The sequence below is a fragment of the Dermacentor variabilis genome, chromosome 8, assembly GCF_050947875.1.
Source record: "Dermacentor variabilis isolate Ectoservices chromosome 8, ASM5094787v1, whole genome shotgun sequence".
NCBI lineage: Eukaryota > Metazoa > Arthropoda > Arachnida > Ixodida > Ixodidae > Dermacentor > Dermacentor variabilis.
Genome location: NC_134575.1, coordinates 126,290,194 through 126,307,504, shown reverse-complemented (window position 1 = coordinate 126,307,504; position 17,311 = coordinate 126,290,194). Strand labels below are relative to the sequence as shown.

The following is a 17,311-nucleotide window of genomic DNA, read 5'->3' as shown; positions in this document are numbered from 1 at the left end:
TGGCCCTACGGAACGCTTCAACCGTACGCTCGGTGACATGCTTGCTATGTACGTCGTTTCCCATCTTACAAATCGGGACACCATTCTGTCCTCCCTAACCTACCCGTACAGCACCGCTACTCAGAGCACCACCGGCTTTTCACCATTTTTCTTGCTGTACGGCCGGCACCCGTCGCACACCATCGACACCATTCTACCACACCGGCCGCACACATCTAATTGTACGCCCATTTCTTCCACAGCAAGACATGATGAAGATGCCGTTTTCTCACTCGGGCCTTTACCTCCATAACCAAGAGCACCAGAAGAGCACTCGCGGTGACACCACTTCTGCGCCCACTTTCCTTCCTGGAGCGCTTGCGGGGTTGTCGGTTCCTTCCGCTGCACCTGGTATCTCTTGAAACTACTACCCAAGTATTAGGGGCCTTACATTCTCGTCGAACGCGCATTCCCCGTGAACTGTGTGATCAAACCCGTTGACCCGTACTTGGACATGCGTCATAGTGCAAGAGACATTGTGAAAGTCGAGCACCTCAAGCTGTACTATTGCTACACGCGTGTGGTACTTGATTGTTTGAACGAGGTACGGGGGCACCATGACTCGAGAAAAAAAGAGGAAAAACGAACTGGGCTCGCGCTGTGAATCTAAGCGGTCAGCGCTACGACCGCTGTTGTAAATATAACAGGTAAATATTTGCGCGTCTTATTGACTCGTCCTTCAAACAATATTGTGGTGGAGGTGGAACGTTCCCCGTCCTCGACACGGAGCTCCGATGCGGTCGCACCGTCGTCTTCTCAGCCATGGCTTGCGATGCAACCACCCCATGGCCCCCTAGACCTGCGGCGCCAACCACACCGTACTTTACAGTTCCTAGACTCCGTGATCTTGGCTCATTCTTCGGCCAAAATGACGTTGACATCGACGATTGGCTCGGCGTGTATGAGCGTGTTAGCCAAAGCCACCACTGGGACCCTACTATCATGCTTGCGAATGTGATCTTTTACCTGACGGGCTATCGTGTGTCTGGTTTCGCACCCATGAGATTGAGCTCGCCTGCTCAGACATTTTCAAAGAGCGACTTCGGGACCAATTTGGCTACCTTTCAGGTCGCCAACAGGCTGCGCAAAAAGAGTTTGCCACCCGAGCCCAGTCGTCGACCGAATTGTATGTCTCCTACATACAGGAAGTGCTCGCGCTTTGCCGGTAAGTCGACGAACACATGAGCGAGGTTGACAAGGTGAGCCATATCCTAAAAGGCATCGCCGACGACGCCTTCAATTTGCTTGTCTATAACGACGTCTCTACCGTCGACGCCATCGTCAATGAATGCCGCCGCTTCGAGGTAGCTAAAAAGGCGCCGCGTCGTCCCACAGTTTTCCCGGCTCCCAAACATCCCTGCGTCGTCTGTGGCTCCGCTCTTACCGCCAAACGACCATTTCAAGAGAACCTCACACGTATCTTTCGCTGTGAGATTGGGGCAGCGAGTCCGGCCCCCTTCATCGACGACCCCTTTACGGTACCTTTGACCACGCGGCCCCCACTATTTCTGTTATTCAAGCAGTTGTGCGGAAAGAAATTTCAAACCTTCGCATCCCTACCGCCTGCTCTGGCCCCTTACCTGATTCTGCTCCCGTTCCCATGTCCACAACATGCAATGACCAGTATTTCGCTCCCAGACCACGGAATCCTGTTGAATGCAAACCCCAGAAGACAAACCGATCTGTTTCCGCTGCCACCGCGTTGTCCATGTAGCCCGCCACTGCCGCACCATCTGGATGCCGCCGTACTGGAGCTCATTCCTTGCTCCTCGCTATACTCCGACGCTCACCGTTATTCATCTCGCCACCTGTTCCCTACTTCCGATGCCCCTGACAGCCGCTCCTCCATGCGATCGCCGTCACCAGAGCGCCGTCCTTCCCCGTCACCGCAACTTCGCCGTTTTTCCTTGTCAAACCGACGGACGGAAAACTAGGCCATGCAGCACTTAGACGTAGTGCTGCATTACGTTCCTCCTGTCCAAATCCTTCGTTGACGCTGTTCCCCAACACGAGGCTACTTGAAGTAGACGTAAAAGGTGTTCCGTTGACGGCAATAATTGATACTGGAGCACAAGTGTCTATAATGAGCGCTAACCTATGTCGTCGCCTCAAAAAGTTCTTACGCGTGCCATCACCCGAGCCGTACGCGTCTCCAATGGCACCACTGTTACCGTCAGGGGTATGTACACTGCTCGCATAGGAATTGCTGGCCACGAAGTTCCAGTCCTGTTCACCACGCAGACCAATTGCCCTCATGCCGTAATCTTCGGGCTCGACTTTCTGACGACGCGTTGTGCCCTCATCGACTGTGCCACCGGTACGCTGTGCCTCGAGTTTCCTCTTTCAGACATTCCCTCCGAACCACCGAACACCATCTGCACTATGGCGTTTGTTCGCTTAACTCCAGAAGCCCTAACCTTCGTCGAATTGGCCTCAACGGCAACCGTGCTTGATGGCGTGTATGTCGTCGCACCTATAAGTGACGTCCTGCTGGCGCGCGACAGTTCTGTGCCACAATCCATAGTAACCCTTGCCGCTAATCGGATGTGTCTCCCCGTTATCAATTTTGGCTTGACGAAGGAAGTGTTACCTGCAGGCATAGCGGTAGCCACGCTCCAGCCAGTGACAGGTGACCACGTTACTGCTTTTGCAGCCGACGTGTCTCCAGATCCTCCCGAGTACCCGCAGAATACCTTCAACTTCGACGGCCCATTACGTCCCATGGTTGCTCCGGACTTCGCTCCTGACCAAGCAGCAGCCCCATATCGCCTTTTGCTTTTCTACCGCGACATATTTGACACTGACAATCGGCTACTTGGTCAGACGTCTCTTCTTAGTCATCGGGTAAAGACTGGTGATGCTGTTCCCATCCTCCGCTGCCCGTATAGCGTGTCCACGTTAGAGCGGCAATTTATTCAGCAGGAAATAAACAAGAAGCTCGCCAGAGGCATTGTTGAGCCGTCGTGGAGTCCTTGGGCATTGCCGGTCGTGCTCGTCAAAAATAAAGATGGCACGTGGCGTTTCTGCGTTGATTACCGCCACCTAAACCGAATGACTAAAAAGGACATTTACTCTTTACCACGAATCGACTACGCTCTTGAATGTCTTCACTGTACCAATTACTTTTCGTCCATCGACATTCGATCTGGTTATTGCCAGATTTGGATCAATGGCCAAGACCAATAAAACAAGAAAAGACCGCTTTCTTCACTCCAGTAGCCTCTACGAATTCAGGGTTATGCCGTTCGGCTTATGCAATGCTCCTGCCACGTTCGAAAGGATGATCGACTCTCCGTTTCAAGGTTTCAAATGGTCAACTTGCCCTTGTTTCCTCGACGACGTTCTCGTGTTCTCTCCCACATTTGAGACACACCTTGAGCGCGTCCCAGCTATCCTTGACGTCTTCCGCTAGGCTGGGCTCCAATTAAACTAATCGAAATGCCATTTCGTGCTCCGACAAATTACAATGCTAGGCCATCTCGTCTATGCTTCCGGAGTACAACGCGACCCGGAGAAGGTTCGAGCAGTCACGGCTTTTCTTGTACCTCAGTCTGTCAAAGACGTCCGGAGTCTTGTGGGGCTCTGTTCTTATTTCCGACGGTTCGTGAAATATTTCGCATCAATCGATCGACCACTCACTGAACTTCTGAAGAAAGGCGTGGCTTTTACGTAGGGTCCCCCTCTGGCTGCCGCATTTTCACGCTTTATCACATTTCTCACCAATCTACCGGTCTTGGCCCACTTTGACCCGTCCGCACATACATAAGTCCGAACCAATGTGTTCCAGTGGTTATGGGATCGGCGCCCTGTTATCGCAACGCCAACACCGGTACGACCGCGTTATAGCTTACGCTATCCGACTCCTGACAACTGCAGAGGACAACTATTTGATTACTGAGCACGAATGTCTTGCTCTCGTCTGGGCTGTTTCAAAGTTCCGCCCATATTTATATGGCAAGCCCTTCTCAAGAATCACAGATCATCATGCGCTCTGTTGGCTTTCGTCGCTCAAGGATCCTACTGGCCGGCTCGGTCGTCGGCCCTTCCGACTACAAGAATATCCCTACAGAGTCGGAAGTCGGGACGCCAAGACAAGGATGAGATTGCCTGTCTCGCTACCTAGTCGAAGACGCGACCTGTACGTCTTATACTGACATCGACGCCTGTGCTATATGTGTTTTCCAGCTGCTCCATGTCGCCGACAAGCAGCGCCGTTACCCGTCCTTGCGTATCATCATTATTGACCACCTGGAATCGTCACTTCCCTACAGTTCCCTTCGCTTATTCACACTTTAAGATGGGGTACTCTACTGCTACAATGTTCACCCCGACGGCCCTGCATTACTCCTTGTGATCCCTAAACACATTCGCTCGGCAATTCACGAACTTCACGACCTCTCCACTGCCGGTCACCTAGGTGTGTCACGCACCTACGACTAGATATGCCGACGCTTCTTGTGGCCAGGGCTTGCTCGCTCCGTTCGAAGATACGTAGCTGCATGTGAGAAGTGCCAACGACGCAAGACACCATCGACGCTCCCTGCTGGGTACCTTCAACCACTCGACATTCCCGCGGAACCATTCTTCCGGGTTGCTTTGGACTTACGTGGCCCTTTTCCTCTTTCTACCTGTGGGAACAGGTAGATCGCTCTGCCCATGGATTACGCCACGTGCTATGCCATCACCCGAGCGCTACGTACAAGCTGCGCCACAGATCTTACCGGTTTTCTTCTATGCGACGTGATTTTATTACATGGAGCTCCGCGACAACTTCTCACAGGCCGTGGCAGGACATTCCTATCAAAGTTATTGCGGACATTTTGCCGTCTTGTGCCGCGAGGCAGAAGCTATCCACGTCATACTACCCGCAAACAAATGGCCTCATGGAGCGTCTCAATCGCACTCTCACAGACGTGCGCCCGAAATATGTCTCTTCAGACCACCACACTGACTGGGACCCCGCTCTACCGTTAGTCACATTTGCTTATAATTCCTTGTGCCACGAACAGCCGGCTATTCCCCATTTTTCCTTCGCTTCTGCCGAGAACCAGCGCTGCCCCTTGACGCAATCCTCCCTGTTCACGCGGCCCCGACCAGCCAATCTGCACTTGACCCCATCGCTCGCTGTGCCCACGCAAGGGAAATTGCCCGTGACCGCTTTCTGAAATCCCAAGAGAGTCAAAGGCGTTTGTACGACCGGCGACACCGAGACGTGCGCTTCCCGCCTGGTTCTTTGGTCTTTCTGTGGTTTCCGTCGCGTCGGGTCTGCCTGTGAGAAAAACTTTCTGACAGGCCAACCCAGCAGGACCCAGCAGGAACGCGTCTAGCTACTTCCGCCATGGCCACTGCAACTCCTTCGCAGGTGAGGCAGCAGAACCCAAAGATGTCAGAAAGTCTCCGTGGTGACGTTTCTGAAGACGTCCAAGATTGGCTGGACCAATTCGAGCGTGACGCCAGTTATAATGACTGGGGCTCCGAGCAAAAGTTGGCTAATGTCTATTTCGCTTTTCTTGACAGTGCGCGCACGTGCTTTGTGCACCGAGAGAGGAATTTCATCACATGGGATGCCTTCCGCACCCAGCTGCTAGACACATTCACTAGTAGTGACATAAAAGACAACCCGCAGCGCCTTCTCGAATCCCGTATTCAATAACCACATGAGAGCGTTGCCATATTTTCAACAGATATGACCCGCCCTTTTCGGCAGAGCAGACCCTGACATGGCCGAAGAAAAAAAGTTGCGCTTTCTGAGGCGCGGAGTGAGGGAGGAACTGTTTGCCGGATTCGTGAGGAACCCACTGACGACAGTGACCGAATTTACCAAGGAGGCTTACGCTATCCAACGGGCACTACAGCAACGGTGCCGCCAATATTTATCGCAAGAACTCACCAGTGAAAGCTTCAATTCTAACTGAGAGCTGTGGCACGGCTCTGCATGAAGTTATTCGATAAATTGTGCGACAGAAGATCCGGCAGCTTGTGATTTCTTCCGTTGCACCAGAAGTTGGCTAGTTGTTACAGGCATGTAGGACTTCGTCGCGAAGAGACGCGGAATGACGAGTAGGACACTGCTCCCACTAGGTGAAAAGTTCTTATTATAGAGAACGTCGTGGCGCAAGGAAAATGAAGGCAGCCTTCTGGCCAATCACCTCGGCACGCTGCTTGTTGTTCCCTATAAGTAATCGAAAAGAGCAACCAGTTCTGCGTCCTCGCGTTGCTGGCGGGAGAACGCAGAACTTGAATTTTTACACAATATGTTGAATACTTGGATAGTTTTCTAGAGCTCACTAATGACACCAAATTAGAAAATTTTTGGTGGGGACATCAACATTAACATGATGAAAAATGATACACCAAAACTCAGGCTTGAAACGCTATTAGAATAAAATGCATGCTGCAATACTACCAAACTGCCTACCAGGGCAACCAAGAATACGTCATTTCTCATCGACGTATTCTTTACAAATATAAATCCAGATTCAGTTAAAGCTGGCGTATTCGTGTCCGATTTGAGCGGCCATATACCAATATTTCTATGCTACAAGGGTCATTTATATAATAAGGAATCACAGTCGGCACTCCTTACTCAACCAATAACTGAAGAAAAACCTTTTATGTTTCGTACCAATATCCTGCAAACAGCCTGGAATACTGTATTTTGATCTAAAGATGCAAATGACGCTTATGAAGCATTTTTAGGCTCCTAAAACCAATATACGGCTCTTGTTTTCCGTTGAAGTGCGTAAAACAGACAAATAAAATACGTCAGCCATGAATTTCCCCTGAGCTATCTGTTCGAATACGCAAAAAGAATGCGTTATATGCTGAATTCATAAAGACAAAAGATCTAGAACTTTTCCGCCTTTTTAAGAAAATTCAGAATCATCTAGATAAAGATGTAAAAAAGGCGAGGCGCGAGCATTGCTTCAACGCCTTTAGTTCGAGTTCAGCTTCGGATGTTGAGTAGAAAAACCTGCAATCTCTGGTAAATTACAATGTTCCTACTGAACAGATGCATACTTAGAAAATAAATGGTATTGAGGTAAAACACAAAGCACTCGCAGATGCTTTTCACAAACATTTCGTTAAAATTCGAGCCAATTGCGCACCAATCAATGATCTTGAATACATTTCTCATAATTCCAGTTCTATATTTCTTTATCCAGTACATGAAGGGGAAATAACACAATTCTGAGCCTAAAAAACAGTAATGCCAGGGATATTGATGGCCTTTAAGGTAAACCTATAAAATACGTTGCTGATCTCATATCTCAGTGGAAAATTTATGTCTTTAACCTCTGTTTGACCTCTGTTTAAACCAAGGTACATTTCCTCGCAGGGCGCAGATAGCGCACGTCATTACACTTTTTAAGAATGGTGATAAGAACGATTTGGGAAATTACCGATCATTATCAATACTTCCTGTGTTTTCATAAGTTTCCGAGAAAGTTATATTAAGGCGGCTAACTGAATCTGAGCAAGAACCCAATCTGCTAACCGACAGACACTATGGTTCCCGTGAGGGAATAAGCACTCAACTCGCTTTAATAGCTCAAAAAGAACACATAGTACAGCATTTGGAGGAAGGCAAGCTTGTTCTGGGCATCTTCATTGTCCTATCAATTGCATTTGATTGAATTAATCACAATCTTCTAATTCAAAAACTTGCACGATATGGCTTTCGTGGCAATGTCGCATCTTTTATACCTTGTTATCTAGAACACCGCCGACAAATAGTGGTTATAAATGGCTCACTCAGATCCACTGCCTGTCTCCTCAGGCGTCCAACAGGGCAGCATACTAGGGCCATTTTATTTAATATGTATGTGAATGACATTGTTATAATTAATAAAAGTGTGAAACGTTTTATGTGCGCTGACGACACCAGCATATTGATAGGTGGTAAAGATATTGGCGACCTTGTCGACGACACAAATTTCACGTTAGCAAAATTAGATGATTGGACACGTAGAAATAGCCTCCTGATTAATGAGGATAAAACAAAAGCTGTAATATTTTAGAGCTAAAAACAAACATATATGAATCAGCAATTTTATCTCATTTAATGCAACACCTATTGAGATTGCTTCCAGTATTAAACCATTAGGTGGCACATTTAATGAGCATATGTCATGGTATGCTCAGGTGGATAGCCTGGCAAATACACTTGCGCAACTAATTCGTTTAACATAGACAATTCGCCATATATTTCCACAGAAGATTAGGATGTTAATCTATAATTCATTGTTTTCCAGCAGAATAAGCTACTGAAATCTAGTATGGTCTGGCACAACACAGGAAACCTTAAACAGGCTTTATAAGTTGCAGAAAAGAGTTCCTTAGAATTGTTGAGGGCTTGCCCTATTACACTCACACACAACATATTTTTGACAAGTACAACGTACTCCCAGTTGCCGAATTATTCAACTACATCTTTGGCAAAACATTTAAAAACGAAAAAGTAGTAAATAACAGCTCCTTTTTACAACGTTTAGCTAACCTACAGGAAAAAACTTCTGCCCGCCTGACACGTAACGCTATGCTCTGGAAAGTGAGAACCAATAAAACAACGTATAATCTACAGACACTACAGAACAAATTACCCAGGTTACTTAATAGAATAAATAATGAACACGTTAAACTTGAAGATATAATATTCAAAGAACTTTGACAGCACTTTAACAAATTCTAGGCCGGTAAACTTTTTGTTTCTGCAAATCAAGTTTTTGACTACTCCGTTATCCCTAACACTGTACATGGTGAGGGAATGGTTCCGTCTCCCCTTCTTTCATTTCACAATGCGTGCTTTATCTGTTTTGCTTCTCTTTACCATCATTGTATATGTGTTACAGTTATTTCTTGCGGATAGGTGAAACTGCATTTATGTTGTTTCTTTTGGGAACTCCTCCGTCATTGATGGTGTTTTATTACATGCGTGAACTTGTAATTCGTATTTGCATTTTGCCTTATTTCATCACAGTTTGCGTACGTTACACTGTACGCTTGAGAAATGTAATTTCAAACATAACCATGCATTATATGCCTTTTTGTTTGTCGTTATGTAACTGCTCCCTATATGGCGGGCCTACAGCTATGTCAAGCTGTCATTGATGACAGCTTTCACTGCAGGTCTCCCATGTCGTTAATTTTTATGGGACACAAATCGAGGCATTGTTGTTATTATTATTATTATTATTATTATTATTATTATTATTATTATTATTATTATTATTACTTGTAGTAGTAGTAGTAGTAGTAGTAGTAGTAGTATTACTAAACGGCGGCAGTATCTAGCATACTTAGAAAAGCCGCGTCATCATCGTCGTGCGCTGCAGTCTCAACAGGAGACCGAGAAAGGCAGTCGGCGTCGGTGTGTGGTTCCCCCGATTTGTATACAACAGTGAAGTCGAATTGTTGGAGCCAAAGACCCCAGCACGCAAGCCGACCAGCTGGATCTTTTAAATTAGTCAGCCAGCAAAGTGCATGAGGATTACTGAGAATGGTGAAACACCGATGATACAAATATGGCCGAAATTTCAGGACGGCCCATACCAGTGCGAGGCCTTTTTCGGTAGTGAAGTAATTAGCTTCCGTTTTTGACAGCGTCCTGCTGGTGTAAGCAATCCTTCCTTCAGGGTAATTCTGCCGCTGTAAAATGAATGTGCCAAGGTCTACATTACGCGCATCGGTATGAAGAATCGTCAAAGCGTCTTCATCAATGTGTGCGAGCACAGGAGGCGACTGCAGCTGTTGCAGTAGGTCGTGAAATGCCAGTTGTTGATCTCAACCCTATACGAAGGGTGCATCTTCTCTGGTGAGATGTCTTAATTGCTTTGCGAAGCACGAAAATTCCACAATAAACCATCGGTATAAGGCGCAAAGGCCCAGAAAACGTCGCACGGCCTTTTTATCTGATGCCTTTGGGAAATCAGCAAAGGCAATGATTTTATCAGGGTCAGGATGCACATCTTCACGACTAAAATGTGACTGAGGAATTGAAGTTCATAAAACCCAAAATGGAACTTTGCAGGCTTCAAAATCAGACTAACTGAGAGTATTGCTTCAAAGACCGCGTTTAGTCTCTTTAAGTGTTCGTCGAACGTGGTGGAGAAAACAATCAGGTCCTTTAGGTACACAAGGTAGGTTTGCCATTTCAGGTCTAATAGTACCGTGTCCATTCGTCATTGAAACGTGCAGGCGCAGAGCACAAACCGAAGGGAAGCACCTGGGATTCATAAAGTCCGTCGGGCGTCACAAAAGCGGTTTTCTCACGGTTTTTATCATCAACTTCTATTTGCCAGTAGCCGCTTTTCATGTCCGTCAACGAAAAGTGACGTGCGTTTCGTAGCCTGTTCAGTGATTCGTCGATACGCGGTTGGGGATAAACGTTTTTCTTTATGATGTGGTTGAGTTTTCGACATTCGACGTAGAAGCGCACGCTACGATCCTTCTTTTTCACCAATATGACAGGCTATGCCCAAGGACTCTCAGATGGCCTAATAACTCCGTCCTCAAGCATCGTCTTCAGTGGTGTTTGTATTGCCTAGCGCTCTTTCGGTGCTACACGATAAGGATTCTGTCGAATTGGTCTGGCGTCGGCTTCGGTGACAATACGGTGCTTAGGCTACGTTCACACTTCGGAAACGGCAAGTGGGCGGAAAAGCCAAAGCGGCCGGAAAATATTTTCCACGCATGTAAAAGATGATCACATTTGTTTTGACACTGCAGCGGAAACCACTGCCGCTTTCGCCCACATCCATCGAGCTTGCGTACGTTTGTTCGCGTGGTAGCGCTGTTCATCACACTATTTCAAGACACCATCATTCATTGACCATCATTGACCATCAGTTAGTAAAAGCTATAATTTCGCGCCACTTCGCGTGTTGTTTTTAACTTTAGTCTACCATGGAAGACAACCAAGACATAGATTCGATAGTTTTAGCTAGGTGCTTTTCCTTAAAGTAGACAATGAACAACGGAAAATGTTAAATTTTAGAATGGGATGTTTACACGTTAGTGCAGCTTCCGGTGAAGCTGAACCGCTTTCCGTTTCACCATGGAGAAAAAATCGGTCCGAGACCGATTTTCTCGCCACGTGGTTTTCCGCCCGTTCTTCCGCCTTGGCGGGCGGATTTTGTGAAGTTTTTTCCGCTTGCGCCTGCTCCGAAACCAAGCGTGAACGGCGCTTATTCAGCGACGTGTGGCTAAATTGTGACGTAGAACAGAAGCAGCTCTTCAATTCATCGATGAGCTAAAGAAGGCTGTTGCGTTGGACGGGCGATAAGGTGGGACTGATATCAGCCACAGTGCCAGGCGTAGCCGCCGTGGACACCACGTGCTCGACTGAGAGACAGTCCTGTAGCAAGAGCCATGCCTTTAACAATGTGTCGACTTTCCCTGGTAAAATTCTTCAGTAGGAGTTCAGCATGTTCAGCCCGTAATTACGGGTCTGGCGACGGAAACGTCTTGACTCAGCACCAGTCCGTCGATTTCTTCATTGACGCAAGTCCAAGTGTTCAAATTGTTGCACATTACAGGTACAAAGGAACAGCTTCGCGGCGAAAGCGTGATGTCATCATCGTCGATACGTCAGCGGGGTCGCTGGTTTTCCGTGGGGTCGACGTCGTCTGAGCTCGTAGAAATAGAAACGACGCGGTCACGGACATTAACCACTGCACCATACTCTCTCAAGAAATCGATGCCCAATATGAGTTCCTTACAACACTCAAAGAGAATGATGGGGGTGGCAACGAAGGCTGCACCAGCGATTACTATTCTGGCTGCGCATTTTCCAATCAGCGCCATCTATTGGCCGCCGGCTGTTCTGACGTTGGTTGTGGTCCACAGCGTGTTAATTTTCCTCAGCCTGTCGGCCAGCTTTCGATTTATTATTAATAAATGCGAACCAGTATCGACGAGAACGGGCACCTAATGGTTGTCAATGCAAATGAGAGAATCACCGCTGAACGCGTCGGTGACAGGGAGTGTGGTTGCAGTCTTAAAGTCGTCTATCGTCGGTGATGGAGGCTCTTGGAAAGCTAGACGGTTTGCAACCTCACCCCCGGAGGTCGCTGCCTCTAGTTTCCCCGATGCGGGCTAGGAGAACTGCTCCTAGAGGCGTCAGGAAAATCGTGAAGGGTCGGTGGGCTGTAACGAGCCGGAGAAGGGGAACGCGATCGAGGCGTCGTTGAACCTTCCAACCAAAATTTGTAGAATTGCCGTCGCAGGTTCGTGCAGCATCAAACATGGGGTAATTGCAGTTGGGGAGTCTTGGGTACCCAGCTACACGGCAGTGGTACGCGCGGTAAACATGTCCTACTTCTCCACAATGAAAGCATAGCGGTCAGCGCTGCGCCACAAATTCGTCTTTCCAAGCGGGCAACCGACAGGGGATTCGCCGTGAGACCGAGGCGAAGCGATCGGCTGCGGTTTACAAAAGTTGGTCTCACATTCTCTGTAAACGTTGGATGTGTTAGCGGAATGCATAAACTCCGCAACGAACAAGATAGCTTTATTCTGGAAAGTGTGGCATGTGTACATTGTAAGCATACCGCTGATAATAATAATAATATTTGGGGTTTTACGTGCCAAAACCACTTTCTGATTATGAGGCACGCCGTAGTGGAGGACTCCGGAAATTTTGACCTCCTGGGGTTCTTTAACGTGCACCTAAATCTAAGCACACGGGTGTTTTCGCATTTCGCCCCCATCGAAATGCGGCCGCCGTGGCCGGGATTCGATCCCGCGACCTCGTGCTCAGCAGCCCAACACCATAGCCACTGAGCAACCACGGCGGGTACATACCGCTGAGGCGCCTCAGCCAGAAATAATGTTTTGTTCGCGTGCATGTGTTTGTCTGCATGTGTGAATGTACCTAAATTTCAGTGCTTGTAGATCAGCTGCTACTCTTTTTTTCCAAGCAATAAAAATCCATCAAAGCATATTGGGTAGTGTGCCCAACACGTAAATGTACATTCCTGCAATGGCATCGGCTCGAATCCAAGTGTAGGCCGTCGTAGAAGAATTTAACTTATCTCCGTGCTAGGACGATGTTGAAGCTGGGAATGATGAGGCGGGCTGATGACTAAAGCGTAAGGCCGATGATGACAGCGGCTATCCTCAGTGTAATTAATTGTACGGATGGACAAGGCAAACCCTGTTAAGACCAATTAACTGCTGTCGCAGAAAAACTTATTGAACGAGTTCAGCCGTACTGTTCGGCCGAGATGAGGACAGTGCCGAAGAAAACATGTAAGAGAAGTTTGGTTGAGATTCGTTGGCCTCTATAATTTGCTGGAGTTGCCATTAAAAACACCTCTAGGGCAGTCCGTAGATATGCATTGTGAGATCAACTGCTCGAATAAAACGCTCACCTGGTCAATCCTCTTTATGGCACCTGATAGCATTGGATCACATCCTCTGTACCATACTGTTATCGCCATCCCCAATAAAGTGCACGAAGCGTATGGTAGAAGAAGTAAGAGAGCACCTGAGAACACGGTTCTGCACAGATACAAAGAGAATTTAGATTGAAATTTCCAGCACATCCTTTCTCGTAATACTCTATAGCGAAATTCAGAAACCTTGGCCATACTTCCGGTTTTGACGGTGACAAATTAGCCTTCAGTGCTGTACGTCACAAAGCTATACTGATATATTATTTGAAAGAGCGTAAGTTTCGACGTATTTGTAGTTCATATTTTTTACAGGTATTACTACACTTCGTGGCTTGTAACAACATTTGCAACTGTGTTTGCTGATCCGAACATTCTACTGCTGTGATGTGCGTAACATGACATGGAGGTCATAGTGAAGGCAACTCTTGCCGTAGGCAAATGCTGCCGCCGAGTACCTACCTGTAAAAAAGCCACACGCGCGCTCCCAGCCTGGTGCTTCGCAATAATGAGACCATTATGCCACCGAATTGATGTGCCGCTTCATATGAAAGACAGTATTGGCATACGTCCTACGCATACGTTGGTTTACAACGTAGGCCAGAGAATGAGCAAACAGACACTACGCCGCTTCGACTTTGTCCTGAATTAAAACTGTCACCTACATAATTCAATGCTGAGGCTGACAGCACGGAACATCAATGTGGAATTGTTCAAGAGCAAGAAGTTTCGATAGTCCGAAACGTCTAGGCGTTTTTTTTTCATTGTTTAATCTTGCATGGAGAATTAAAGCCTTAAAGCATTAGAAAAAATAGTGATCCGCAGCACAATGACTAAGAGAAAGCTAAGACTAGAAAAACAAATTAGAGAAGTGCTCAAAACACATAAATGAAAAAAAAAGTGACAACCGTTCCACTATATCAAGATGAAATCTCAGCCAAAACTCACGACAGTCAAGGCTCTCAAATGAAAAGCAAAATGCTTTCGCTGCCATTCCATCTTCACCGAATGTTTGTATTTTTTTTTGCGTTGCGATCCGGCATACGTCGTTGCTCGTTGGGAGGTGCCTGGGATTGCTATTGTCGTTTTCGTTCAGCATCGCGGGAACGTTCTTCATCGGTGGTCGTTTGGCGGCAGCGCCGTTTACATTCTCGTTGCCACAACCTCCGACGTAACTCGTACGCAATTTGTTCTTCGGGTGTACGAACTATACGTGCCAGCCCCATCGATAGACCAGCTGTTTTCAGCGCCGATACAACTCCTGCTTATTTACTGTGATAACCTTGACGTCACGCTATTGTTCACGGCGAGCGTTCTAATCCGTTCCGCATTTTGACATCTGCGCCGTCGCACTTCACCCGGATGGGTTGGTTACAAATCGCAAAGTCCGGTTCTGTTTCCGGATGGCGAAAAAACTACGGAAGGTTAGTCGAATACATATTTCACTGTAAAACTTATTGGCTGACAGGCATGGACGCTACACTTCTAATTCTAAGACAAAATGTAGTGTAATGACGTGTATGAAAATCTAGGCTAATGCGCGCATAAAGAAACAAAGCTTATCTGATATATCAGTTCGCCCCAGCTCAGCATTTATACTACTGCCTTCCGAAGCAGAGCATATTATTTACAATTATGCATACAAACAGCTCAATGTGCTTTGAGATGAGAAATGAGACCGGCCCGCAAATATATAAGCACGCGCCATCCTCCGCTATCAATTGTGGTCTCTGGCCAGTCAGTCGAATGAGCGCGTTGCAACGCTTACCCGCGTTAGCTCGGGCGGCGCAGACAGAAGTTAATCCATATTAGTAAGACTGCAATACCGCTATCGTAAAAATGCTACTTAGGTCGCCATCTTGGATGACTGTTTAGGTTTTGTGAATCGAATTGCGCTAACTGTTGACGGATGTACAGAATTTCGCGTCTATGCCACACTGACATATATGCACTTTTTTTTAGACTACAGCGCTCATATTTGCAGCGGTGGGCATGGCAAACTTGCTGATCTTGCGAAGACTTTTTAAGCTTTGAGAATGCGTTTTTTTCTCTTAAGATTCTTCTTGCGCCAAAATTTGTTCGTCAGTTCGCAAAGGGATTTCCGCCCCTAGTTTTTTTACGGTATTACGTGATGAAACAAAAATCATTATCTATTTGTCCTCAGGACCCGCCGTGGTTGCTTAGGCTATATTGTTTGGCTGCTAAGCTGAAATTGCGCGATCGAATCCCGGTCACGGTGGCAGCATTTTGATGGGGTTGACATGCGAAAACATATACTTAAATTCACCTGCATGTTAAAAAGCCCCTGGTGGTCCAAATTTCCGGTGGTCACCCCCCCCCTATGGCATGCCTCTTAACCAGCAAGTGGTTTTGGCACGTAAAACCCCATAATTTAATTTTATTATTTCTCCTCAGGGCAGTGAAATCTACGCCCACGACGAGAAAAATACTAAAGCAAAGCGGAACGCCCCGTGCCTTCTTTCGCGGGGCTTGTCACGTATTCTGCCTCTAGCTGTATTCAAGTAAATCACGCCAGTGAAGAGGACAGTGCAATCGTTAACTGGGCTGTTTAACTGGGCGAGCCCGGAGACAGCATGTTCTGCTGCCGCGTGTATCACCCAGCATGCTTGTTTCTGTTTAGAGTTATCTTAGAACTTAGGTTTAGATTTAGGTTCCTCAGTGGGTTATGCAGCTAAGCTCTTGCTGATTAAAACAAGATGATGGTCCTTTGTGATATCTGAAGCAGCCGCCGGATTACGTAGGGGACGAAATTTCTAGAAACACCCATCGCTCGTTCAAAAGATATCGCGTTTGTTTAAAACTTGAGTGACTTTAAACCGTAGCTACCGTTTCTTTACGACGAATAGAAAGGTGATTAGATTTCTTTATCATCGTTCACCGTCTCTAATCTACCGTCAACATAAAGATATTTCACATAGCGTTCAGGTGAGCAAGTCATCCTGTAGAATCGGTTTCGAAAGATGGTTTTTGCACATGTGTTAACATCTTGACAATGTGATGCATGCAAGAGCACTATAATGCTAAATCGGCCTTTGTTTATCATTAACAAAATATAAAAAAATACTGCTGCAATAAAAAAGCAATGATTTGCTGTTAGAAGTGAGAATATTGAATCCGCATGCTGAAGTACATGAACACCACGGTGTAAACTGTATCTCAGACACAAAATGAGCTAAAGCCGAAAGTGCTTGTGACAAATCTGAAAAAAGAAAACGCCTCTACATTCAAGCGCAAGAATTGTATACCTTCGAGCTTTCTTTACTGAAGGAGATGCCATAATCCGCTGTACAACCATTTGGTCAAGACATAGTCGATATATTCCCAGTGCTGTGTTTCCAAATATACAGGACCATACGTTTTCGTCGACGGTCAAGTCGAAACTGAAACTATAAAAAGGAGTGACGTCGGCATTTTCACTCATCATCATCATCATCATCATCATCAGCCTGGTTACGCCCACTGCACGGTAAAGGCCTCTCCCATACTTCTCCAACAACCCCGGCCATGTACTAATATTCGCCATGTTGTCCCTGCAAACTTCTTAATCTCATCCGCTCACCTAACTCTCTGCCGCCCCCAGCTACGCTTCCCTTGCCTTGGAATCCAGTCCGTAACCGTTAATGACCATCGGTTATCTTCCCTCCTAATTACGTGTCCAGCCCATGCCCATTTCTTTTTCTTGGTTTCAACTAAGCTGTCATTACCTTTTTTTTTGTTCCCTCACCCAATTTGCTCTTTTCTTATCCCTTAACGTTACACCCATCATTCTTCTTTCCATAGCTTGTTGCATCGTCCTCAATTTCAATTCCACAATTTCTCATTTTCACAACGGCAGTAATATCATGTTGCGACTTGGG

General features: G+C 46.8%; 1 protein-coding gene across 1 annotated transcript in view; it reads right to left on the bottom strand.

Moving 5' to 3' along the window:
• Positions 1-16,833, bottom strand: part of LOC142591265 (sodium-coupled monocarboxylate transporter 2-like) — a 54,742-nt gene extending 37,909 nt beyond the window's left edge. Inside the window, exons 1-2 of the mRNA XM_075703603.1 lie at positions 16,700-16,833; positions 13,413-13,542 (exon numbers count right to left, since the gene is read on the bottom strand). Coding sequence (XP_075559718.1) covers positions 13,413-13,542; positions 16,700-16,749 — 180 coding nt within the window. The 5' untranslated portion in view covers positions 16,750-16,833. The remainder of the gene's footprint in view (positions 1-13,412; positions 13,543-16,699) is intronic.
• Between the last annotated feature and the right edge of the window lie 478 nt (positions 16,834-17,311).